At 40.7% G+C, this 27,519-nt stretch overlaps 2 protein-coding genes and 1 long non-coding RNA gene across 3 annotated transcripts; all 3 read left to right on the plus strand.

The window, feature by feature from the left end:
- Positions 1 to 1,588: 1,588 nt before the first annotated feature.
- Positions 1,589 to 5,592, plus strand: LOC143747119 (gap junction beta-3 protein-like). Its single transcript, XM_077239615.1, has 2 exons — positions 1,589 to 1,681; positions 2,878 to 5,592. Exon 2 carries the CDS (start codon positions 2,965 to 2,967, stop codon positions 3,895 to 3,897), a length of 933 nt encoding a protein of 310 aa, XP_077095730.1. The 5' UTR covers positions 1,589 to 1,681; positions 2,878 to 2,964; the 3' UTR covers positions 3,898 to 5,592.
- Positions 5,593 to 14,833: 9,241 nt separating this feature from the next.
- On the plus strand, positions 14,834 to 21,749 carry LOC143746422 (uncharacterized). The gene is made up of 3 exons (XR_013206551.1): positions 14,834 to 14,874; positions 21,548 to 21,606; positions 21,693 to 21,749. It is a non-coding gene; the product is annotated as an uncharacterized LOC143746422 (long non-coding RNA).
- A 2,121-nt stretch (positions 21,750 to 23,870) lies between these two features.
- On the plus strand, positions 23,871 to 27,209 carry LOC143747121 (gap junction beta-4 protein-like). The gene is made up of 2 exons (XM_077239617.1): positions 23,871 to 23,989; positions 24,796 to 27,209. The coding sequence occupies exon 2, from the start codon at positions 24,840 to 24,842 to the stop codon at positions 25,683 to 25,685; it is 846 nt and encodes a 281-aa protein (XP_077095732.1). The 5' UTR covers positions 23,871 to 23,989; positions 24,796 to 24,839; the 3' UTR covers positions 25,686 to 27,209.
- The last annotated feature ends 310 nt before the right edge of the window (positions 27,210 to 27,519 follow it).

A 27,519-nucleotide genomic window follows, 5' to 3' on the forward strand; every position in this document is an offset into this window, starting at 1 on the left:
GGGGCCGGGCCCGCCTAGAGAGGTCCTGTGCCCCCCCTCCATCCAATTTGCATATAATAAATTATTTTAATAATAATAATTTACGTGCAGTATTTATATATTTATTGATGTGTATTTAAGTGCAATGTTTGACTCATAGGCTAATCTTATAAAAAAAACTCCCGGAAGTTTGACTGATTGTTTACAAAAAAGGGGTTTCCCGCTGAGCCGCTCTGACCGCAGCATCTCGGTAAAGTTATAGCGACGCGACGTGCTCGGTTTTGCCTATTCAGAAACGAATGGAAAGAGAAACTCATGAGATTCCAATCCCCAAAACGTCGACTTCAGCTGTATTAAGAACGTGAGTAGGCCAGTTGGTTTTATTACTCTTCGTAAGTTGCACCAGACTTGGTGTAAATTATGCATTTGACACTGATATGCAATATGTGTGTGAGTGTGTCGTAGTTGATTATGCATGGTTGATTTAATACTTAACTTGAGATTTGTGACTATTTGGCTGTTATTATAGGAAGTTGGCTTATAGCATGCTGTGTTCACGGAACAATGCAGACAAGGTTCATTAGTTAACATTAGTTAATGACTAACATGAACTAGGGCCTAACCATGAGCGATACATTTGTTACTGTATTTGTTAATGTTAGTTAATAAAAATACAGCTGTTCATTGTTTGTTCATGTTAGTTCACAGCCTATAGGCTATAACTGTAACATGATATCTCATGATAGCCGAAATATGATTGGGCAATAGGCTAATTATAGTTAGGATATTGAAATCGCTGTGAAACTGTTGTAGCTGTTGCCACCCGTCCCGGTTTTTCCGGGATTGTTCTTCTTTTTAACAACCTGTCCCGGGAAATTTATAAACTCTCCCTGATATACAAAAGGCTCATAAGAATTATGATATACAAAAGGCTCAAAACATTTTCAAAAGGCTATGTGAATATGTCCCGGTTTTCGAAAGGCTACGAAGAATATGTCCCGGTTTTCGAAAGTCTACGTGAATATACGTTCAAACAGCGCGCACGGCAGAGAGGTAGAGAGCGCGAGACCTTGCGTGCATGAAGCGCATGTAAGCACCCCCCCCCCCCCCCAATTTATTTGTTTGTCATAATTAGGCCCCCCCAAGAATATTAAATGCCCGTCCATTGATTTGTTTCTGCCGCCGGCTCTGTCCAAACCAAATGAAGGTCTTTTGCCAAGGATTTACCATGCAAGAGTTGCTTGGAATACATAAACAATAATTACCCAAGATAATTAAATAAAAATGTTTGCTTCACAGGCAAGGGTTTCCTGTTTGTCCCACAAAACACAATGCATATTAGGAGTAGGTTATTCAAAACAATAATATCAACAACAAAAACTTTATGGAGTTATGTTACCAAGTAATTTTAGACACTGTAACATCAGAATAAGAACAATGCTTTGTTCACATTGGACATTTAAGATAATACACGGGAATGCATGATGGTTTTACGAGCATTTTACACACAGGCATTTTTAAAAACATGTATTTAATTATCATACTATATCTTTAAGGTAAGAAGTTTATGGTAGAGCTGTGTCCTCTAGTCTGGATACTGAACTCCACCCAGTGAGGCGTTAACTAAACCAGATCCACAAGGAAGAAAGAGAAGAGAAGAGTTTAACAGGCGTTGAATTATAAGAGAAGTGAAACATCCAATGTAAGTAGTACTCTTTGTTTTTGTGCAATTTGTTCAAATGACAATCATCTGCGCTAAAAAGTTTTTCATCACGATAATTTCCTCGTTTCCGTTCATTTACCTTGATATGTAATTTCTGCTTGATCAAAGCAAATTTATTTATCTGGAATTGAAGGCAAAGTGGTTGAACTTTTGTAAAGTATAGCAATTGAGCTTTCGCTTACGATTTTAGTCGGTTGATTTTTTTTATTTGAAATCTATCTCTAGAAGCGCTGTTATAATTATTATAATAAATATGCCGGCCTTTACAAAACTAAATATTGTTATAATCAGTGTTACAAAACCGCGAATGACAATTCAAAATTATTATAATAAATATGCCTGCCTTTACAAAACTAAATATTGTTATAATCAGTGTTACAAAACCGCGAATGACAATTAAAAACGAAAACCGCCGACAGCCATTGCAAAGAAATTCTGGACACAAAGTAGCGAGAAAAAGAGCGGCACTGATTTTACTTAGACTATACAGTTTACAAAAAAAACAAAACAAAAAAACAATAGATATCAGCCGCAGATTCAACACATGTGTACGTTGAGGGAAAATGTTATGGGTCTGTCAAGTTTCAAAATAACAAAAGAGCACCATAAAACTATCATTACTCTGTTGCCTATTTAGCCTTCTTAAGTACTACAATAGCATTCTGACTAACGGATTAATTTTTCATTGCACATGAAGTCATGCGTTCAGATGATTTTATAGTTGTTTTTATGACTTTTTACTCATGTATCAATTTTTATGTAGGCAACTTGTTTGTCTTTTATTGATTAATATTTGGGGATAATAATATTTCAATATTATTAATAGATTGTCATTAGATTATTACGTGTTCAGACTACAGGTGAATAGAATTTCTTTACATCGCCAACTACTGGCCTGGCATGAACAATATAGCATTTTTAGTTGTTTTCCCGGGGCGTGTGAACAGGGATGTTTTTGACAAAGTTGTTGTCTTTACACGAAAAATGTAAAGGAATTTTCTTCCCGTTTTTAGGAAATCATTGTCGTGAAAACGTGCTCTTAGTGTGTTGGAATATTGTGAGGGCGAATAGGCCTAAATGATGACAGCATTTTTGATTGAACTATCCCACCATATTCTTTTTATTACAATACGTTGTTTTGAATTATTTCTCTCACTGTGATTTTTTTTCTCCAGTTTTTTTCTATCAGACAGATTCAGTGTGGAAGAGGATCAGAGGAAGAATTCAGAGAAGATAAGAGTGAGTTGTCTTTGCTCTGAGCCATGGACTGGAAGACTTTTCAAGGCCTTCTTAGTGGGGTGAATAGATACTCCACTGCGTTCGGCCGGATCTGGCTCTCTGTGGTTTTTGTGTTCAGAGTGATGGTTTACGTTGTAGCGGCAGAGAAAGTTTGGGGCGATGAGCAGAAGGACTTTGACTGCAACACAGAGCAGCCGGGCTGCTCGAATGTCTGCTACGACTACTTCTTCCCCATTTCCCACGTACGACTGTGGGCTTTGCAGCTCATCTTCGTCACTTGTCCTTCGTTGATGGTCGTCATGCACGTGAAGTACCGTGAAGATCGCGAATGCAAGTACCGCATGAAGCATGGTAATAAAGTCAAGCTCTACGACAACACGGGGAAGAAGCACGGTGGACTGTGGTGGACGTACCTAATCAGCCTTTTTGTCAAGACCGCCCTCGAGATCACCTTCTTGTACATTCTCCATCACATCTACGACAGTTTCTACCTGCCACGGCTGGTGAAGTGTGAAGTCCAGCCGTGTCCCAACGTTGTGGACTGTTACATTGGCCGACCCACAGAGAAAAGAGTCTTCACCTATTTCATGGTTGGAGCTTCGGCACTCTGCATAGTGCTCAGTGTCTGTGAGATCATCTATCTGATCTCAAAACGAGTAATTCGCTGTGCCAACAAGTTTAAGAGACCCCACAGAAGTAGCACACCGCTTGATGGACGATACCGAGACGAGGACAGCAACTGCACCCTTCCTATGCATGAGTTGGACAGCAAACCCCAGTATAAGATGGAGTCTAAACCAGACTTTAGGTCTGAGTATAAACCTGGGTCTAAACCGCAGTTTAAATCTGAAGTCAAGCCAAAATTTAAGCCAGCCAACAGGTTGAGCGTGGACATGAGAGCTTCTGCTCCAAATCTCTCAGTACCTATGTACAAGATACAGTCTGCTATCCTCTAAAGAACATGTTTCCCGCTCCGTCAAGTATTTACAAAGTCATTTAGGGGTATAAAACAGGCTTTGAAGGTCTGGACAGTCCCAAAGTCTTTCATTGTCCATCAAGACCTCTTGAACTGCCAGTCTTGGGTGTTTGTCATTTTTCAGAAGGTTCATAAAATTCTGTATGCCAAATACATTTCCCTTGAAAATAGCAGGGATTAAGTGTTTCGCCTAATGGTGAAGTGGGGATTAACCAGTATTGTGATTTCACTGCTACCTGGGTTCAAACCTGGAATAACAGCCTAGATCCTTTAGACTTCAATACCTGCTCAAATTACTGCATTATCACCATGATCTTAAGAAATAGTGCTGATGAAAGCATTCCTTTTCTTCTGATTCATTCTTCTCATTCATTTCATAGAAATAACAAAAGGTGAAATCTCAAAAAGCAAAAGAGTCATCAAATAACCAGGAAGGCATTCATGGAGAACACACCTTACAAAACCCACCTCCGCCTTCACATGCACCAAGAACGATAGGAGGAAGAGTGGTTTCATTGTATGGGCGTAGGTTTGGTTTTGAGATTGGTGGGGACATTCCCAGAAGCTGAGGAATCAGGAAATTAATAGGATAATATTGAGGTTTTTAGTCTATATTGACCTTAATAATACATTAATGAATTCTGTAATGTTATGGTAACTATTAAAGACATGAAGGAAGTTTAACAGAGACTAACTTTACTCTGTTCATAGTGTAGAGCAATAGTGCAAATTAAAGGGATAGTTAAGGGGATAGTTCACCCAAAAATGAAAATTCTGTCTCTCCCACAAGTTGTTTCAAACCCTTATGAATTTCCTCCTTCTACTGAACACAAAGGAAGGTATTTTGAAGAATTTTGGTAACCAGACAGTTGATGGACCCCATTGACTTCCATAGTAAGAAAAGAATACTATGGAAGTCAATGCGGTCCATCAACTAATTACCAACATTCTTCAAAATAACTTCTTTTGTGGTCAGCAGAAGAAAGAAACTGTTGAAACAACTTAATGATGACAGAATTTTCATTTCTTAAGGAAACTATCCCGTTAACAGAAATGAATGTTTTGCATATTTGTTACTGTCCAGTTTGTCCTGTTGGACATGACACACATCAACTTGTGCCATTGTTGTGAGCCATGTTTTCATTGTCCTAACTGTGCGTTCACACCGGATGCGAATAGTACGTCAAATTCGCGTCTAGTTTGACGCTAGACCACTTTGTGTTAATTCGCGCGACAAGAGTGAAACTGACGCGCGTAAAAACAAAAGTTTGAAGCAAAATTTACACGCGTCAGAGGCGAAAGTTTCAAATTTTCGAATCCCGTTGGCGGCCATCTTTTTACAAGATGTCTGTTGTTGATGGGTCATTTATCGAGAGAGTCACCGCTCTGTATTTGCTCTGGAGAGCAGAACAGCGGCGTAGGGACCATCATCGCCGTATTTGGGTCCACCAGACCCTTCGGAGGCGAACCCAGTTCGGCGAGTTTCACCATTTGCTCCAGGAGCTGCGCCTGGATGACGGCCACTTACAGCGGTACTTCCGCCTGTCCCGCGCCCAGTTCAATGACCTGCTGTCCCGCATCGGAGCGAGGATCACCCTCGCCCTTACCCACCTAATCTGTAATTTATTTTTATTTTGATGATAAATGGAGCCAGCCTAGGCTACTACAAAAGTGATTAAACTGTCCTGTGTTTCTTTTCCCTCACACAACACAGACACGAACTATGTTCTTGCACTAAAGTATGTTGGTTCTCTTTACATTAGAATAATAATAATGTTTCATATAATCTAGATTAGATATGGAATAAATAGCATACAAAATGAATGTCTCATTTTACCACATGAAAAAATTGATTTTAATATATATTTACTTCACCACGTGACAGCAGCAAGCTGGCTCCTGATTGGTTAACGCGTAGGGGTGTCGCGATAACCGCAATATTGCAGTACCGCGCTACTGACAGGCCAACCGCAGAGGAATGCAAGTAACCGCAGCAACCGCGAACCGCGTTTTCTTTTTTCATAAGGCCACCCTTCGTAGTTTGTACCATGTGTATTGAATGTTAAATAAGTTAATAATGATAACAAGACTGTTTATCATGGTGATTTGTACAGAGGATTCGTGGATTTGGACTTAAGCTTAAAACAGACAGTGAATGTGATCGACTGAGCGCTTGCGATTACCTGCGTCTGTCTTTGAAGTCAAGTCATGTATATTCGTGAAAAGGTTGCCGTTTCCAAGGAAAGCGAAATATTTGTCGTAGGCTATCATCCTTTTAACGTGTAAGGGTATTTACCATGAATGGCGTCAGTGCTGGTCAGCATTACACAGCATGAGGAAGCCGTGGGGGAAAGCAGCGAGTCACGCATTGAATCAATGCCATTGTCTCTTAAGTATAGCATTGCTTCAGCTTTGACCAAAAGTGAAGCATTGCTGGCCAGCTGAGCCTTGAAAAGTGGAGCTCAAAGTTAAAAAATAATTAACACCTTGTTTCATTACATCTATCACTTAAGGAATCAGCTTTTTTGAACGTTTTTGTTGAATGAACGGTTTAATTACTCACTCAAAGACAGTCCGACAGTCAACTGCGCGCTGAGTGACAGTCTTTCAATTCGCAGAGACGCTGTTTAGATTCAGTTACATTGTTTTTGTGTATGCTGACCACATCATAACACGTATTTATATAGCAACAAATAAATCTAAATAAATAAATGGCGGTAAAACCTAATATCGCGCTACTGAGCCACTCAAAATTACCGCAAGGGAAATTCCTTCACCGCGACAGCCCTATTAACGCGGCGCGAATTTGACGCAGAAGTTCCGATTTTTTAACTTGGGCAGCAGACGCGAATTCGCGTCAAACGCGTGAATGCACAAAAAGCACTAAATAAATCTATTCGCGCCATTCGCGTGAACTTGACGCGCGAATGAGGCGAATTCGCGTCTACCGAGCCGCGCTCTACGCCTCATTTGCGCCGCAAGAATTTTTTACATGGGTAAAGCCTTGTTTATGCTGCGTTCACACCGGACGCGAATAGCGCGTCAAATTCGCGTCTACCGCGTCTAGTTTGACGCTTGACCACTTTGTGTTAATTCGTGTGTCAAGAGCGAAACTGACGCGCGTAAAAACAAAAAGTTTGAAGCGAAATTTATGCGCGTCACATGCGTCAGAATCGAAACCCATTGGCGGGTAAAAAAACATAAAAAAAAAAAAACATCTTTTTTATGTTGATCGAACATTCATCGAGAGAGTCACACCGCTCTGTTTTTTTCTCTGGAGAGCAGAACGGCGGCGTAGGGGTAATCCTCGCCGTATTTTTGTCCACCAGACCCTTTGAAGGCGAACCCAGTGTGGCGAGTTCGCGCCGCAGGAATTTTTTACGCGCGTAACGCGTCTTTGCATTGACTTAACATTGAAATCACTTGCGTCTGACGCGCTATTCGCGTCCGGTGTGAACGCAACATTAGAACCACAGTCATATTACAAAATAATTGATTGAAGCATCGAGATACTTCACCACGTGACAGCAGCAAGCAGCTAGCTAGGCTCCTGATTGGTTAACGCGGCGCGAATTGACGCAGAAGTTCAGATTTTTCAACTCGGGCGGCAGACGCGAATTCGCGTCAAACTAACTAAATCAATCGTGCGTAACGCGCCATATGCTCAATTCGGCAATTCGTCTACCGCGCCGCGCTCTACGCCTCATTCGCGCCGCAGGACTTTTTTAAGCGCATAACGCGTCTTTGCATTGACTTATCATTGAAATCACTCGCGCCTGACGCGCTATTCGCTTCCGGTGTGAACGCAGCATTATACTCGACGCGTCCGCAAGAGGCTTGAAGTCGGATGCACACCGCAAAGCGAAATGGGGTCTTGCCGGTTTTGCGCACCCAAGTCGTCATTTTTGCCGCGCGCACCTTCACGCTCGTGCGGACGCGTCGAGTATAAACCATGGTATAAACAAAGCTTAACTCCGTGTCAGCGTGCGCTCTGATCCGTAAAGGGGCACAGACCTCTCCTGAATCATCTCCTGCTGCAGCCTCCGAATTTCCGAAGCACCGCCTCCGTTTCCCTCGTAAGCTGATATTAGTATTTAAACATTCTCTATGATAAAAAATGTTTGTAAAAAATATTTTAATAATACGATTTTGGCGGTTATAGAGTTCTAATGACGGTGTTCAGCTATAACCGTCGGTCTCACGGTTACGGTCACACCCCTAAGACACACACACACAAACTCTGTCTCTCTCTACCTCTCACACACACACACACACACACACACACACACACACACACACACACACACACACACTCTCTTTCTCTCTCTCTCATACTCACACACACTGTCTCTTTCTCTCTCTCACATATGTAGGCCTAACACAGAACGTTCCCCTAACGTTCCCGTATGGTTCCCATTTGGTTATTGTTTGGGAACAAAACGAGAACGTTCTAGGAACGTTCCCTGTAGGTTCTTTTTAGGTTCTATTTTTATAACCTAAAGGGAACGTTCCCAGAACGTTCCCTGTAGGTTTTTTAGGTTTCATTTTCCAAATCGGTTCCCAGAACGTTCCCCTAACCTTATTTAATCTTAACGTTCTATTTACGTTAAGAGAACTTTCCTGGAGAACCAATAGGGAACGTTCTGGGAACCAAAAACTAACAGTCCCAGAACTTCCCAGAACGTAAAATTGTTAGCTGGGTTTTAAAGTTTATTGTTACAAACTTTAAAAAAAAAGCACTAATTATTAACAGTCTAAAGAGTTTGCACTAATCATTAACAGTCTAAAGACTCACTGTTAATGATTAGTGGGTTTGTTTTTTTAAAGTTTGTGGGTAAGAATCGTGTTAAAAAAATCCCTTATTTTGAGGATGGATTCCGGAAAATCTCCCTTATTTTCAATGTTGACAGCTATGGTTGGGTGCGCAAGACCAGTGGCGTCATGCCCATTCATGTGCCCCCTCAGATTTTTCCTCCCTGGTAATTTTTTTGTCACAACTTTATTCCTATTATTCTCCATAATTACCAGAGCCTTTAACGACTCAAATGTATTCTTCTGGATGTGTAATAAATCGGTCAGCATCAGCCCGCCCTTTTTCCTAATATGGTGTCTGTGTATATCAAATCTAGAGCTCTACGCGCATAGCGCTCTAGAATCTTTGCTGTGTATGTTCAAGCAACTCACTCATCTCGCACGTTGAGCTGGCAATGTTTTACAGATGGTCTAGAAATGGTAAGTGGGCAAAGCAACAAATCTGCATTGAATTAGTTATCGGATGATATTAAAAGGTAGTGGGATTATTTGTGGTTAACCTGGAAATTTTAACGTGATCAAAAAGTTATGGATTTGATATTAGGTGCGAATTCAGAGCATTAACTTAAGTTGTGTCAGTGTAACGTTATTGATAGCTAGCCTAGTCTAACCGTAAACTAGTTGTCTAACGTTACTGCCTGCCATTCAAAGCCAATAAGCCATAGTAGGTTAAATGTACAAGTTACTAGCTTTTCTGTTAGCTCATAAATTACTCTTTACAAGTTACTTATTTAAAATATAATGAGCAGTGTGATTCAATGATTTTACTGAAATCTGTCAAACTTCTTTCAAAGTCCTTCATCACATATTAATATTAAAATAACTTAATTTTAGAGCACCACAAAGTCAGACCTCAGCACCTTTATGTACCTTTAATGTAAGATCGTTCTTTGGTCACATACCAATTTAAAATCATAACATAAAAACTGCAATGGTACTGTTTTTAAAATAATGTGTAGGCCTAAGTGTACAGTAAGTGTGTGTGTGTAAACATGCTTTAATGAAGTAGACTTCAAAAGCTTTTGAATTTGAGTTTACAGTTCTTTCATCAACCTGTCTTTTACATAAACTTACAAAATAGATACTTTAACATAGTCCTCAGATAGAGGAGGGTTGCTGTTAGCTCCGTAAGGTAAGCTCCCCCCCTCCCAGAATTTTGGCTTGCATGACGCCCCTGCGCAAGACCCCATTTCGCCTGGCGGTGTGCACGGCACTTTTTGTAACAATGAGCGCGGCGCCACATCCGAAGATGCACAACTTCGAGCCGATACTGTCCGAGCTGGTACGTCTGTACCAGCCTGTTTATGATCCTTCTAGAGACATTTGCATTGATGGGCGACCATAAAAGACTCTAATTTTGTGAATAGGAACACATTTGCATTAAGCACGCAGTTTGCATTTGTTTAAAGTAACTGCTTACATTTACAAAATAAGCCTACAATAGCAGAAGTAAGCCCTGCTGATGAAATTAAGGTTTACACACTCTTCAATAAGGCTTGTTTAACTAGTTTAAATGCAGTGAAACTACAATAAACCTACTGCATTTATTACTCTTTTTATATGAATCAGCAATTAATAAACTACTAATAAACGGCAAACTACTTCTTCACTGCTGATTCCTGGTGGTTTAGAGGAGAATTACTCCGAGTCGCCCCCTGTCGTTTCACAGAACACAACGGCTAGCGTGTCAAGAAAAAACGCCTCGTCCGTTTGGAGAGGTGCGCGCGCAGTCAGCTGAGACTCGCGCTCATGCGGACGCGTCAAGTATAAACAGGGCTGACCCCTAAAATCCACTGGATCCGTCTACGGTGCAGAACGTCAGCGCCACGTTTTTGATGCGTCCCTAGCTCGGCGTCAAAGTCCACTGGAAGCGTCTCAGACGCGTTTCAGTAGCGGAGCGTTGGTGACTTCTTAATTTTTCCTCAGAATCGGAGCGTTGTTTATTTGTTGTTCATTTGTCCTCTTTTGGCTCAGGAGCGGACAGTTGTGCTACCTTATTGATTTTTTTTTTGTGCTTCTACAAGGTGTTTTATTTTGAAAATCGACTGGATCCTCTATGCCGTTCTGTGTCTGACTTCCTGCCCGGTACGATGTTTGACGCGGCAAGCGGTTTCAAATGTAGGCACGCGGTATGCGCGCTCATAATGGAAGCGACGCGGTTGCGGTCCGACGCGCTTGTTTTTTCCAAGCGCGTCCGCGCCGCATCGAGATAAAAACATCTCAACTTTCCAGAATGCCGCAAGCGTTTTCCTTGCTGTAACGGAGAGCGCAGCTGATGGTTGCTAAGCAACGACAGACGCCTCCGGAGCGCAACCGCCGTATAGGCTTTGGAAAAAGGAGAACACGGCGCGCCTAGCGTTTTCTACGCGTTTTCTAAGCCCGAAACATCTCAACTTTTCAGAATGCCGCAAGCGTTTTCTATTAGGGATGAGATCACGATCTTCGATTAGTCGAATTGCGTTCGAAATTCGATCATAAAATTACTTTTTTGAATATCGTTATATTTTTGCGCAATTCCAATGTGTCATAATTGACGGCGCGCCAACTGTCACAGATCGCGCAGCAGGGTATTTTCCTGTCGGGGACACAAGGTGTCACTAACATGAATGAAACCCCCTACTGCGCGATAGGATGCCAGTGTTTTATACATAGTGCAACCAAACAACAGAAGAAGAGCACCGTGACCGTTAACTCTGCGCCCAACAGAGGCGGTTAGTAACCTTTACTGTCTATGGTAGTAACCGTCTACAAAGTAGGCTACATTTACTTCCTTGCGTTGGGGCGACGTTCCTCTCGTTACTTTATTTATGCAATACATGCTGTTAAATGCATAGTTTATTCCAAGCGCGCTGCATCTTTTTTATGGGCATGAGCAATGCTCAATTCACAAATGAATCACTCTTTTGAGTCGATTCTGTTCAAAGACTTCATCAAACAAGTTGGCAGATCTGTCTAAATCGGTTCACAAATCAGTTTGAATGGTCTGTTCAGTTTCCTGCACGCACTGAATCCTCTGAAGCGCTTTCAATTCACACTCGGAGTCGTAACAGGAAGATTTAAGAACATCAAGAGTGTTGGATGAAGTTGCCGTGGGCCTAACAAATGCATCATAAAAAAATGCATCATATTTTTGCCAGCGATTAAGATATGTATTAGTTGAACATCTTCGTAAGCTGTCTGTGAATGAATGATTCCACAGGACGATACATTCGAGTTCATTTCATTCAGGTAATACATTTTACAACCAAACAGATTATTACGCGACGATAGCACTACTACAAGTATGATGACATTATCCGTTTTTTGAACATGTTAATTTATAGGCTACATTAAATAAGCTACCATTGTCCACAGTTTATGAAATTAACACCCGCCATCCCGCGGTAATGTGTGTGTATTGCGCAGTGGCATCACACGAATAGTTTTCATTGAAACTAATTTGTTTAAAAAGTAGGCTATTGCAGTAACAAGGCAGGTTCGCATAAAATTATTATGACATATGACATTATTTTTTTATCTAACGAGCTAAGTCCAGTATCAGACGGAGTCCTCCATCCCTCTTGGGCGCCATGAAATAGCGGCTTTGCACTTCCATTCTCAGAACGGGGCGTTTTGAGGCAAAGTCAGTGACGGACCCACGCCAAGTGGCGCTTTTCATGGACCGTGTCGCTACATTCCCGGTCCCGCCCACTGCCTAGGGCGAAGATTCGGCGAAGATTCTGCCTGTTTGGCCCAGAGCGGAGCCGTTCTGGGCGGGCTGCTCAGCCAACTTAGGCGGAAAGAGGTGCCGACGAAGACCTCGACGAGGGCTGGAACGAGCAGCAATATTCACGACTCATAGCCTTGCGCTTCCAAACTGTAACTGAATCGGCATCCCCAAAGAGGCCGGAGGGAGGGATTGGAGCGTTTCTTTTCCAGCCAGATAAGCAAGCTAAAGATCCGTGCCTAGAGGCGAACGGACAGGCACAGATAAACGGAGACGGTCTCTTTGAATGGGGCGTGCGAAGCCACAGAGCCCTGGGCTTCCCTCTCGTCCCTTTAGACGCGCGCACGACTTACCATGTGCTGGAAGAACGGAGTCCTTCCTTCTTGAAGTAGCCTGGTTTGCTGACAGTGTCAAAACTCGTCTTCGGGCGAGGGAGGGCCCACCAGCGGCTCGCTGGCGGCAGTGGGTCTCATCCCCGCTTTGCCCGCTCTTCTGGCTCTGAGGGCGCGCACTGGCCGCTCTGCACAGTAGGCGCACCTGTCGTCCGCGAGACGACATATCTGCTACATATCTGGCATGTAGCAGCCATCGGATGCGGAGGTAAACAGGGGGTGAGTAGTCCTCTATAGCAACTTCCACTAGCGTGAAGAAAGAGATTATGATTTCTGACTTTCTGACTTTCAGATTTTATGATTTTCTAAATTGTCGCGCCCATGCAATATATACTGCCCGCGAACCTGTCAGTATTTGCATGCTTCCCGTCAATTGGCCAGCTGTCCCCGTCTCTGCGGAACACAAGTGGGTGTTTCTAAATTTTTGGGGAGTTTTCAAACTGGTGGGTGTTTATAAATCATGCAATGAAAACATAGACTGTAAAAAAATATGGACGTAGTGTCCGTGACGTCACCCGTAGGTTTCTGAAGAGTGCTTTTGAAGCCTAAAGTAGGCGGGGCCAACCGTCGCCATCTTGGCATCGCGTCAGCTCTCGTCACTCCCGGATAAAAGAAAATGGGCAAAGAGGCGGAGCGTGGGTGGAGCTGAGGTACTAATGCTATGCTACTGGCCTCGTGCTAAAGTGACAGCTGAATGTAGAAGTAAAGCCAATAGTTAAAGTTCATGTTTTTGCCCTTCAAAATACTATAATAATTAAAAGACGTAACTAAAAGTGAGACTATGTGTATCGGGATGCATTATTATTCTGCTAGTTAAAAATGTATTATCATGCAGTAACTTACAATATTGCTCTGAGCTTGTGCGTGTGACAGTGATTCATACATGTCAGTCAGTGCGGCATCGCACGTCAAGTTCATCAAGAGCTTTATTCAGTTCAGTTGATTTTAAAATCTGATTTTGGCCGCTTCTCAATTTCTCAAATGGGTTAAACCAAAAATATTACCTCAGAAGTTCAAGTAAATGCACTAGAAATCCGCGCTCATTCAAGGGTGTGTATCTATTGCATGGACGGAGAGAAAGCACTGACACCTGCAGGATTTTCTCACGGTACTTTTTATTTAACACTTAAAAGTTTGAGAGCAACGGTACCGCATAACGAGTGTAGCCTGTACAGTATACTCCAAAAAGCAACGAAATTGTCAGACATCCATTAGTGCATGCGAGGAAAACAACTGGAAATACAACGCTGGTTGTTCTCTCCATACTCGACACCGACGGAATCCAACGGCGTGGGCAAAGGTATGATGCGTGTATTAAATTGTATGAAATAATCCCGAAAAAAGCACAAACACTGCAGAGATGGCAAGTACAGCAGCTGAGGGTGACGTTAACAGAGACAAACGTCGGCTAGCAGTTATAGCAGCCACAATCCACCAGTCACGCAAGTGGCCACGCCCTTAATTATGCAGAACTTTAAGGCTTAATATAATTTAAACGGATGAGGTGTAAAAAAATTCACCCCCCCTCACAGTTGTCATGAAGGGCAAAATTAGCTCTATAGACCAAAACCACTTTTTGCTCCAGGCTGTAAACATATTTTTTTCTGCTGTAAAGTTGGGGATTTTAACATGGGGGAGATACAGATTTGACTCACTTTTGCAGCCTGCCTCAAGCGGTCAGTCGATGAATTGCAGTTTAATTCACTTCCGTGTTGGTTTCAAGAGAGAGACGGGGAGGTTGCCGCTTGAATGAAAATGATGCCTTTCACCTGACCCCGCCCCTAAACCTACCCTCACTGTGACTACCCCCCACATTGCTGTGGGCAAATCAGGTAACGCGGTTGAAAACGCCCCTCTGTCGCCCACTGATCTGGTAACTCCTATTACTGTCCTGCAGAGACCTATATTTGTCCCCAGCTGGCGTTAGCCCATAAGATTTCAGCAAAAGTGGGGAGCTCCCATATACGTCAAAGCTGAAGTAATGTTGAGTTACCGCCTTGAAAGGGAACTGATGTTGATCGCACAGCAAAACTGGTTTATGAAGAAGGTAATGAGCTCTTTTATTATTTTGGTAACAGTTCGCAGTATGTTTTTGTAGTAAAATACACTCAAATATAATGAACCAATAAAATTGTAGTTGAATCACTTAAGAAGTTTAAATGGTTCTTAATTAGTAGTTTAATCAAGACCAATAGAGGGTATGCATTGACATCACTTTGCCACCGGAACACAGTCAGCTGGACTGAGTGACAAAAGAACTGCTGCATGACTGGATTTTATTGGGGAAACAGCGAAAACGCGAGTAAAACGAACAATTATCAGTTTAAACTAAAGGTTGGACTCAATATAGTGTTCCTTACAACTTACCCAAGATCCAGTGATCGGGTTTTGCCATGCAGCCAGGAATTGTTTCCTGATATTTATATGTGCCTGATTTCGACCAAGGGAAATAAAGCAAATTTGCCTGTGAACGCTTTATATACAGTAATTATGGTCTAAATCTGGAAGATCACTTACAGGTCCTTGTCAAAAAATTAGCATATTGTGATAAAGTTCATTATTTTCCATAATGTAATGATAAAAATTAAACTTTCATATATTTTAGATTCATTGCACACCAACTGAAATATTTCAGGTCTTTTATTGTTTTAATACTGATGATTTTGGCAGACATCTCATGAAAACCCAAAATTCCTATCTCAAAAAATTAGCATATCATGAAAAGGGTCTCTAAACTAGCTATTAACCTAATCATCTGAATCAATTAATTAACTCTAAACACCAGCAAAAGATTCCTGAGTCTTTCAAAAACTCCCAGCCGGTTTCATTACTCAAAACCGCAATCATGGGTAAGACTGCCGACCTAATAACTGTCCAGAAAGCCATCATTGACACCCTCAAGCAAGAGGGTAAGACACAGAAAGAAATTTCTGAACAAATAGGCTGTTCCCAGAGTGATGTATCAAGGCACCTCAGTGGGAAGTCTGTGGGAAGGAAAAAGTGTGGCAAAAAACGCTGCACAACGAGAAGAGGTGACTGGACCCTGAGGAAGATTGTGGAGAAGGACCGATTCCAGACCTTGGGGGACCTGCGGAAGCAGTGGACTGAGTCTGGAGTAGAAACATCCAGAGCCACCGTGCACAGGCGTGTGCAGGAAATGGGCTACAGGTGCCGCATTCCCCAGGTCAAGCCACTTTTGAACCAGAAACAGCGGCAGAAGCGCCTGACCTGGGCTACAGAGAAGCAGCACTGGACTGTTGCTCAGTGGTCCAAAGTACTTTTTTCGGATGAAAGCAAATTTTGCATGTCATTCGGAAATCAAGGTGCCAGAGTCTGAAGGAAGACTGGGGAGAAGGAAATGCCAAAATGCCTGAAGTCCAGTGCTGCTTCTCTGTAGCCCAGGTCAGGCGCTTCTGCCGCTGAATTTTATAGTTCTATATATCACTTGTGATGGTATTTTGTATAGATATGGCCAGTCTACCAATGACATTAGCGCGACAGCACTACGAACGCCCACAAGCGACTTCACAGTACAGAGCCTAGCGACATACAGCGACAAAGTCGCTGGCGGTGTGAACGGGGCTAAATGATGTCGCACAAGTAACGCCTCCATTAATTCACGCATGTATTCATTTAATGTTTACATATTGTAAAGCACTGAATCGCTATAGAATCGCAAATTATTCGATTCTTAGCATTTTAAATCGATTATTGACCGAAATAAATGATTCACGATTCAAAATACATGTTTCAAGATCGATGCATATGCATCGTCAGGATTTGTAATCGATGCATCGAGAAAATGAGTGAATCGTTACACCCCTATTCGGGACAGATTAGTGGTTGGACTGAGAGATAAAAGATTGTCAGAGCAACTTCAGATGGATTCTGAATTCACTCTAGAGAAGGCTGTCACGCGTGTATGCCAAAGTGAGCTGGTAAAGAAACAGCAAGAGGAGCTGAAAGGCAATTTGAAGAGTGACATAGCAACAAATGCTGACATTGTTCATGTACAGCAACGACCTTTCAATAAAGGACGAGATATGATGCAGAGGAAGCCTGCTAGGATGGCAGAGAAGCAAACAGTGTCAGAAAAGTCCATCTCATGTAAGTGGTGTGGAAAAACTCCATCTCACAGCAAATTTCAATGCCCAGCAAGACAAGCATTCTGCAACCTTTGTAAGAAAAAGGGTCATTATGCGAAAGTTTGCAGGTCCAGAGGGATAAGTGAAGTAAACATGACTCGCGATGAACAATAAAAAAAAAGCACATAGCATTCTTAGGTACTGTTAGTACAGAGCAGAATGATGCCCCCCTGGCTGATTAAACTAAAAGTGAATAATTCTTAATTCTGAGGTGTGGTTCAAAGTGGACACGGGAGCAGATGTCACGGTGGTTTCTGAAGAACTGTTTAAGGAGGAAAACTTTGGTGAACTGCAGAAAACCTCAAAGATACTGCTGGGACCAGGTCAAGACTCACTGCAGGTCAAGGGTAGATGCACAGCTAAACTCAGCACGAAAAAAAAAGCCACTACTCAAGACATATATGTGATATCGGGATTGAAAATGGCACTACTCGGGCGGCCGGCAATCCATGCTCTAGACATCATAGCAAGAATCGATACAGTGAACCTTGATAGTCTGCAGTCAGTGAAAAGACAGTTTCCAGAATTATTCCAGGGTCTGGGAAAACTGCAGGGAGACTATGAGATATCTCTAAAGCCTGACGCTAAGCCTTTTTCACTGTCAACACCTTGTCGTATTCCATTACCCCTCATGTCAAAAGTGAAACAGGAATTGTAACGCATTGAGAATCAAGGAGTGATTACCAGAGTAGAACGACCGATTGGCATGGTCGTTGTTCCAAAACCAAGCGGAGCAGTACGCATATGTGTAGATCTAACAAAGCTCAACTGCGCAGTAACCAGAGAAAGATACATTCTTCCTTCAGTGGAACATTCTCTTGGTCAACTGGAAAGAGCCACGGTCTTCTCAAAACTCGATGCCAACTCAGGATTCTGGCAGATTCCTTTATCACAGAATTCAGCCCTCCTCACTACCTTTATTACTCCTTTTGGAAGGTTCTGCTTCAACCGACTTTGTTTTGGAATATCGTCGCCTCCAGAACACTTCCAGAAAAGGATGTCGCAAATGCTGGAGGGCCTAGAAGGAGTCTTGTGCCACATGGACGATATATTAGTGTTCGGAGCGTCCCAGACAGAACATGATCAACGTCTCTTTGCTGTGCTGCAAAAACTGCAAAAGGAAGGAGTGACTCTCAATGATAAATGTGAATTCTCTAAGAAGAGTGTGAAGTTCCTTGGGCAGATACTGGATGAGTCAGGAGTTCATCCGGGTCCTGAGAAGGTGCGGGCAGTCACACAAATGAGAGAGCCGAAAAATGTAAGTGAAGTACCGAGATTCATGGGCATGATAAATCACCTAGGGAAGTTTTTACCAAACCTATAGCTGAGAAAACGCATCCTTTGAGAGATCTACTGCAGAAAAAGAATGTGTGGGCATGGGGAGAGCAACAACAGAAAGCTTTTGAGAACATTAAAAGAGATCTAAGCACACCGCCAGGGCTGGCTCTTTACAATCCAAAAAACACCACAGTTGTTTCAGCTGATGCATCTTCATATGGGCTGGGAGATGTATTGATACAGATGCAAGGTGAGCAGCTTAAACCTGTTGCCTACGCGTCAAGAGCACTCACAAACATGGAAAGGAGATATGCGCAAATTGAAAAGGAGGCCTTAGCTGTCACATGGGCTTGTGAGCACTTCTCAGACTTTCTCGTAGGTCTTTCCTTTCATGTAGAAACGGACCACAAACCATTGGTACCCCTCTTGAGTTCAAAGAACCTAGACGAACTACCATCACGTATCCAAAGATTGAGGATGAGACTCATGAAATTCACTTACACTATTTCGCATGTTCCAGGAAAAAATATTGCGACTGCTGATGTCCTCTCTAGAGCACCTGGACAAGAAAGAGAACCTGACGGACAACAAAAGGAAGAGATGAACCTGTACGTGAACTTTATTGTCACAAGCTTACCGGCAACTGAAAAGAGACTTCGCGAAATTCAGCAACATCAGGAAGCTAATCCAGTTTTACAGCTGGTGAGAAAGTACGCTCTAGAGGGCTGGCCGTCTAAAAACAGAGTGGAAACCATGGTGCAGCAGTACTTTCAATTTGCTGGGGAGTTAACCATAGAAAATGGACTGTTGTTAAAAGGCTGTCGACTGGTAATTCCAGAAACACTACAGAGTGATATCCTGGAGAAATTGCACAATGCACACCAGGGCGTTGCAAAGTGTAGAGAACGTGCTAAGCAGTCAGTTTGGTGGCCAGGCCTCAGCGCACAGCTTCAGTCAAAGGTGGACAAATTGTGATATATGTGCAAGCCAAAGGAAGAACTTTAAAGAGACATTGATTCCCACAGAATTCCCTGAAAGGCCTTGGACAAAAGTTGGAGCAGATCTGTTTCAGTGGAAAGAGGATCAATATTTTGCTGGTGATTGACTATTTTTCCCGGTTTGTAGAAATAGCGAAACTGTCATCAACAACTGCTACAGGTGTGGTAACCCATCTTAAAAGTATGTTTGCCCGACACGGAGTTCCTACTGAGGTGATATCAGACAATGGACAACAATTCAGTGCAGAATATTTCAAGAAATTCGCTAAAGAGTGGGGTTTCTCTCATACGATTTCCAGTCCCAGCTATCCTCAAGCCAATGGGGAAGCTGAAAGGGCAGTGAGGACTGTGAAGGATCTTCTTACCAAAGCATCAGATCCATATCTTGCTCTTATGGAGTACCGGGCAACACCATTAGCTAATGGATATAGTCCAGCAGAACTGCTGATGGGCCGAAAGCGTCGCACGACTGTCCCAGTTATTCCGTCCATGTTGAACATAGGTTGGACGGACATGGATTGTCTGAAAGCAGAGTAGATGGTTAAGAGAGAGAAACAAAGTAAACAGTATAATAATAGACACAGAACTCATGACTTGCCACAGTTGCATCCAGGTGAGCTAGTGTGGATTAAAGACACTAAAGAAAAAGGGGCTGTGGTAATGAAAGCGGAGACTCCAAGATCATACCTGGTGGAATCACCTAAGGGTATTCTTCGTCGGAATCGTAGTCATAATCGTAATCGTAATCGTACTGGGAAAAAAAATTCTGGTTGTGGACCAGCTGGTGTATGTTCGGATAATGCTTCAGTCCTTCTCAGCACTCCGGTGAAAAGGTATCCTTCCAGGGACAGAAGACCCCGAAGGTACTTGAAGGACTTTGTGCATAGTTAGCAGGTACTGTTGGGAGAACTGAGTGATTTGCTGCGGGGCAGAATAAACCCACACACTCAGTAGAAGGTATGGGCAGTCTACCCCACCCTTCTTAGGAAAAAAATATGTTCTTTAAGAGAGAAAAAAAGAAGAAAAAAATATTAATTTGTTTTATTTGTGCAGATGTGATGGGTATGGAAAGTGTGTGGGGAAAAGAAGAGATAATAAACTTTTTCAAAAGAAAATTGTTAAAAATGTTAATATGCTACGGTTATAATAATAATATAAAAGAGATAACAGATTTTGTAGTTTTGTAGTAATCTGTAAAACTATGTAATTTACATTCTCACACACACATATATTTATGTATCTGATGTGATGTTAAGCATAAATCTCAGAAAGGGGGATGTAGTGATATGGTTAAATGTTATGTCGTTAATTACTGCCCCCTAGTTGGGAGTTGGAGAAGAGAATAAAAAGTGTGTTATCAAGTTTGTCTGACCAGGTTTTACTTCAGCATAATATTTCGATAAATAGCCATCCTAACACAACATATATCAATGTTATATAGCATACATTATGTTATCCAGCTCTAAAACTTTGTTTAAAAAGCATACAGTTATGCGGAATATAAGATGATAAATATTTAGTCCAGTTGTTTCTGTGAATTGCATTGATTCATTTGCCTTTTCTATAGCTTTCGGCAGTCTCTAAAATACCTCAGATTTTTTCTCTTATCCGTTTAGTCAATTGTCAAAGCTCTATCCTGTTTTAGATGTGGTTTGTGTTTTTCGCAGCATTCACGCTGAAAACCAATGCTGCTGCTCAATATTTTTGTGTTTATTAGTGTACCCATTTCGACTGATTTTTCCCATCAAAATGGCATTAATGAAATGGCATATGAACTACTGACAACATTTCTCCCAAATTACAAATAAAAATATAGTCATTTAGAGTATTTATGTGTAGTGGCAAAGTCACCCAACAGCAATGTGAAAGACTGGTGGAGAGCATGCCAAGACACATGAAAACTGTTATTGAAAATAAGGGTTATTCCACCAAATATTGATTTCTGAACTCTTTCTAAGCTAAAACATTAGCATTGTGTTTGAAAATGAATATGAACTTATTTTCTTTCCATTATTCGAGGCTTTGACCAGTTGTCGTTTTCTGCATATAAATGCTCTAAATGACAATTTTATTTGGAATATGGGAGAAATGTTGTCAGTAGTTTATAGAATAAAACAAAAATGTTTATTTTACCCAAACACATATCTCTAAATAGTAAAACCAGAGAAACTGATCATTTTGCAGTGGTCTCTTGATTTTTCCAGATATATAATTTTTTTTTTTTTTTTTTTTAGTTTGTGATTGGCATTGAATATTGACATGGCAAAAATAAATAACAAACACTTGCTTTTTTCTACAGAGTCTTCAGTTGAGGATGAAGGTTCAGGAGATGAAGGGCGTCCTGAGGATGACTCTGATGTAAGATGCTCTCTCTCAGTTTTTCCTTCTGGGGTGTTTGGAGAGCGGCATTATGAGATTGTTCTCATGTTGACTTGTTTTTTCAGAACTGGGAGGAGGATGAGACGGCAATGGAATTGACAGAAGACAAAAAGAACCACAAAGAGGAGGATGAAGAGGAAGATATGAAAGATGAATCAAAAGCAAATGGGGATTCAGATCTGGACCCTGAAAATGAAAGCGAGGAGGAATAATACCCCCCAAAAAGCACCCTTGCATTTATATATGATTTCATTTTATTTTTCATTTTGTTGAATTTTATTGTAACAAAACAAAAGGTTATGTTTTATAGAATTCCGATAGCCAATGCAGCCTGGACTTGTGGTTGTCTTTCTCAGAACAGTCATGAAGGGCATGTGACCCTCAGTCTGGGTGACTGACAGCTCCGTACGGAGAGAGCACACACACATTTGAGGTCCATTCGGGTCACCTTTCCTTTGACCTCTAACTGCCTCTGTTTGCCCAGCTACAATGGGATACTGTGGGTTTCCAAAACCAAATCCCCTTCAATCCCCTCTGCTCGATTGCATTTAAATGAAATAAATACTGCTTTGTTCTCATCTCTTGTTTGGATTCATTTCATCTCACATTTTCTTTCCTGGCTCTAATTGACAGCAGTGATGTGAAATGGATCAACCTGAAGGCTGGCTGTATGCATGTAAATACATTATATATATATATATATATATATATATATATATATATATATATATATATATATATATTCTCTTTCTCTAGCTCTACAAAAGTAATGGGAATTTGTCAAATGTTATGCTTGGCTCTAAATGATTTCATCAGCTAGAAATTACTGTTTATTGCAATCTATGTTAATTGCTTTTTATAAAAGCTTATTCAGTGGTCAAAAATGTCAGGAAAAATGTTAAAGATGAAAATTCCTGGGTCATTAACAAAAGAAATGAATCTAGTCAGCACAAGTGATTTACAGTTTTTAGGATACAGTTGCTCTTCCTTTGTGCTCTTGTGTACAAGTACATCTCAAACATGTTTGAATATTATGAAGTTCTTTTTTTTTTGTTGATAATTTAATTATACAAGTGGAACTTTCATATATTGTAGATTTATTATATGTAAAGAAAAATATTTATAGCCTTTTTTTATTTGGATGATTACAGCTTACAACTCAAAAATCTAGTATCACAAATGTCCTGCTAATATCAATCAGAAAAGGATTTACAATACAAAAATGTTCCAGTTCTGAAAAGTATGTTTATTAATGCAATAATTGACTGAAAAGAGGACTTTGGACCACTGAGCAACAGTCCAGTTTTTCTTAGTCGAGGTTAGACGCTTCTGATGTTGTCTCTGGTTCAGGAGTGGCATGTACTATATGTGACGGTTGTAGCCCATTTCCTGAAGGCTGTGTGTGGTGGCTCTTGATGCACTGATTCCCTTTGCTTGACAATCTTCTCAAGGCTATCATCCCTGTTACTTGTGCAACTTTTCCTGCCACACTTCTTCCTTCAAATTAACTTTCCATGAATATGCTTGGCAATGAGCTGTGGCGGATGTCGATAATCGTCTTCTGGACAACTGTCAAGTAGGCAGAACTAAAGATACCTGGTATTTATATCAGGTACAATTACACACACCTTAATGTTTTCTCCTGACCATAGATGGCGCAAAATCTCATCTCAGCACTTTTGACAAATGGAAACACTGTTGTTTTTAGATTTGTGGTGTAAAATTCATAGTTTTTATTTTGAAGAAAAAATATAAAATTAGACCCTTGGGGTAAGATTACCCCATCTTACACCTCTATTAATATTTTAAATTCTGTGCTATAACTAAATTAGCAAATGCCACAATGACTGACACATCATCATCATGCGCATGCTAAACATATCTAAATACAATTTAAAAGTATATCCACAGTGTTCTTAAGGGGGTCATCTTCCCCCATGCTACTCTACTGTATGTTAAATGTTATCAAACTTAAAATGAATTAGGCCTATTCTAATATTTTGAGATACGACTGTTGGGCGTATAGACATTTACAATAAAAATGTTGCTTGAAACATTTTAGTTTACGTGTTATAATGAGTCTAGAATATATAAAATGCATTACAAAAAATATTAAATATATTAAATATTTTATTATTTTTTCTTTGACACTGATGTCAAATATTTTTATACAATTTTTGAGACACATCAGTTGGTGGAATAAAAGCGTCGTTCATGTTCTCCACTAGGTGGCGTCGATGTGTACACTTCATCACACGTGTCACAGTTGTTTGGTTTAACGCCCGCAGTTCGCAAGCCCGACCCTGTACAACACATTCACGGCGCTGCGACTACAGTGAAGACGACTGTGAATCCTCAGTCTGTAAGTATACACTAAATATTCCTCCGTTTGTTTGTTTTACTAATACATTTGTTGTTAATATTTAGAGATTACCAAGTCTCATCTACAAATTCCGTAAGTTTTTTTAACGGGTCAAAAACTTTTGTAGATAGCCTATTTGTGAAATGAGTCGACAGTTTGAAATGTTCGGCGATTGTGCACAATTTAGCTACACATCATCATAATACCCGTCTAAATATATCTATTCCGTTTAACCGCATCCATATAAGATGGAAATCTAAAGGCATTTCTAAACTACTTGCCTGAATAGTGAAACACAAGGAGATTTTTTTGCCTAAAAATTGTCTTGTTTATTCTAATAATAGTTTGATCATAACTAATGTTATGATCAAAGAAATAAAGCATGCAACTTTACATTTTTTTGGTGGGCAAACGCTGAAAGTTTAGATAAATGCTTTTTGCGCCTCCTTCATTCAGATGTAGTTAGTTAGTTAGTATCATTATAAAGTAATATAAATGACTGTACATCACTAGCAATTATTTTAAAAGCTTTAAAACCGACATAAAGTAACTGAATGTATTAATAAGGTACTGCTTTTAATTATAAGCCTGCCTTCAAATTCAACAGTCAGTTTCATACAATATAACTTGTTTAAATATAACTTTCTAAAAGATTAAAGAACCCCTGCTTTAATATCAAACTTATCCCAGATGATGTGTAGTTTAACTTTCAAAAACTACCCAAATAAATTGTAATGTGTGGTAATGGCAAGTTTCTTTGAGATGTTTTGTCTCACTCTCTCTTTTTCTGCACCCCTCCCTTCCAGGTGAGAGGTATTCAGGTGAGATAACCTGATCGCTCTCAGGTGCCATGAATTGGGCTTTTCTTCAGGGTCTCCTGAGCGGGGTCAACAAGTACTCCACCGCGTTTGGTCGTGTCTGGCTGTCCATTGTCTTCCTTTTCAGGATCATGGTCTTCGTTGTTGCTGCAGAGAAGGTGTGGGGCGACGAGCAGAAAGACTTTGCATGTAACACTGCTCAGCCTGGCTGCCACAACGTTTGCTACGACCACTTCTTCCCAGTGTCCCACATACGACTGTGGGCGCTGCAGCTCATCTTCGTCACCTGCCCGTCATTCCTCGTGGTCCTGCATGTGGCGTACCGCGACGAACGTGAACGCAAGCACCGCATGAAATACGGTGACGACTGTCAGCGGCTGTACATCAACACCGGAAAGAAGCGCGGTGGACTTTGGTGGACGTACGTCCTCTCGCTGGTATTTAAGATAGGAGTGGATGCGACCTTCGTGTATCTGCTATATCACATCTATGAGGGCTATGACTTCCCCACCATGGTGAAGTGTTCTGAGTCTCCCTGCCCCAATGTGGTTGACTGCTTCATCTCTCGGCCCACAGAGAAACGAATATTCACCATCTTCATGGTGGTGTCAAGTCTGGTGTGCATCCTGCTCACGCTCATCGAGACACTCTACCTGGTGGGCAAACGCTGCTTTGAGTGTGTCCACAGGGTGCAAGGGTCACGGCAGGTAAACAAGGCAAGGTCCATTGCAAACATGAGGGGCTCAAATACTCTTTTAGAGACAAACAGCAAGAAACTGCTGAGGAATGACCAGCCAGCGCCAGCATACAGTACGGTCATCTCATCCGAAGAGATGGAAAAAAAATTTCAAGATTACCATAATAGGCACTCGAACTAGACTAACTAAATGGACGGTTGGCAATAGAGGAAGCTGCTTGTATGCTCACCCTATATCCACTGGATCTTTTTGCTGGAAAAAAAAGTTGTGGCCTGATAAACAACATTGTATATTTGAAAAGTTTATTTGGGTCAAAACGCCATCATTCAGGATGACACTGTCTTCAGTCTGACTAAAGCAAGTCAGTTCAGGGTTTTGGGTGTGGTGTGGCTTCTGTTAGGCCAAGCTCCAGAACACCAAAGGACACTTTGATCGAGAAGAAAATACGAAACACTTGGTATAAGACCAGATAATTACTATTAATTACTACATATTTGTCAGTTTTTCAATTGACACTAACAAGCATAACGTGACTGCAAATGATGCTTAAGCACTCTTCCGTTCACATATTTTAATAATTGTTCAATTGTACTATTTTTTGTGTGTGCAGGAAACAAAAAAGGCCTTTATCTATGAAAACCTGTTTCCATCTTAATATTTCACAATTTGAAAAATCTGTCATCATTTACTCACCCTCATGTCATTCTGACCCCATTTGACTTTCTTCTGTAGAATATAAAATACTTCAGAAGAAGGTTTTTAATGTTTTTGTCAATATAATGGAGGTAAATGGGATCCAAAACAACATTGCACCCCATTGACTTCCAATGTATGACCAAAAAACATGGAGGATTTTTTCCCCCAAAATATCTTTTGTGTTCAACAGAAGAAAGTCAGACAGGTTTAGAATGACATGGCAGTGAGTAAATGTCACCGCATTTGTATAAATTTTAATTTTTAAATTGACTTTCCCTTTGAATATCAGAATTCTGACTCACAGTGTGACTTTATATGTCACAATGTGGCCTTATTTCTTATTTTAGCTTAAACTCATCTCATAATTACCTTTTCTATTTCTTTCTATGAGGCGGAAACAGGCTTCCATAATTATCTTCAATCGGTTTTTACTTGTAAAATGATTTTATTCTGTTGGATGTAAGAACAGCATGCAAAGATATCTACATTTCTTCTCCATCTATTTACAGTCAACACATTTGTACAAATACATCCCCAAATCCATTATTTTGTAAACCTAGAAAGTGAACCCTAATTTATACATAAATTTGAATGTAAATTTGTTTGTTTACAAATTTGTGCATTTTATTATTTTTATTATTACTGTTCAATATTTTGTAATTTTTGCTGAGTTATTTTTTTTGTATATTAAGCTAGTGTGTGTGTGTGTTTATGCTAATGTGTGCATAAACTGTGGTGCTTCAATCTAATGTTTTCCAAGATTTTGCAGTATTTAAAATTTCAAGAATTTATAGATAAAGACTTTCAACACTGCCAATATGAGCAAATTTAAAAGAGGCTGTTTAGCCTGTGTGTGTATGAGTGAGTTCAATGATAAACATAAAAGTAAACATTCTCTGAGGTTCCTCTGTTCGTATGCTAACCTTTCAGGATTCTTTCCTCATTGCTGTGTGTTTAGAGTTGTTTACATTTGAGATACATTAAAATCTGCTTTTTATTTTCTTACAATCTGTTGCCCATTTAATTCAGTGATGTCTGACTTTAGAGGATGCAGATGAAAGCGGTGACTTTGCTGTTCACAGATTTGATTTAACTTTTAAAACCAGTTGCTCTGCATGTGATAAGCTGTGGAGCAAAAAATGGCAAGAATGAAAATACACCGAGATAAACATCATGTGGTGTGTCGACATGACATTTCATTTTCTGCATCAAGCTGCAAAATGACAAGACAGAATGAGTAAGAAATCTAGTTTAATTTTTAATGTACTTTCAAGGAAATATAATTCTTCATATATATATATATATATTTTCAAATTTA

Source organism: Siphateles boraxobius, unplaced genomic scaffold (assembly GCF_051911475.1).
Source record: "Siphateles boraxobius isolate OS27281-9 unplaced genomic scaffold, OSU_SipBor_1 22, whole genome shotgun sequence".
Classification (NCBI taxonomy): Eukaryota; Metazoa; Chordata; class Actinopteri; order Cypriniformes; family Leuciscidae; genus Siphateles; species Siphateles boraxobius.

What these genes read in the sequence shown, in the direction of transcription:
- LOC143747119 (XM_077239615.1), top strand. Translation starts at nt 2,965, where the DNA reads ATGGACTGGAAGACTTTTCAAGGCCTTCTTAGTGGGGTGAATAGATAC.
- LOC143747121 (XM_077239617.1), top strand. Translation starts at nt 24,840, where the DNA reads ATGAATTGGGCTTTTCTTCAGGGTCTCCTGAGCGGGGTCAACAAGTAC.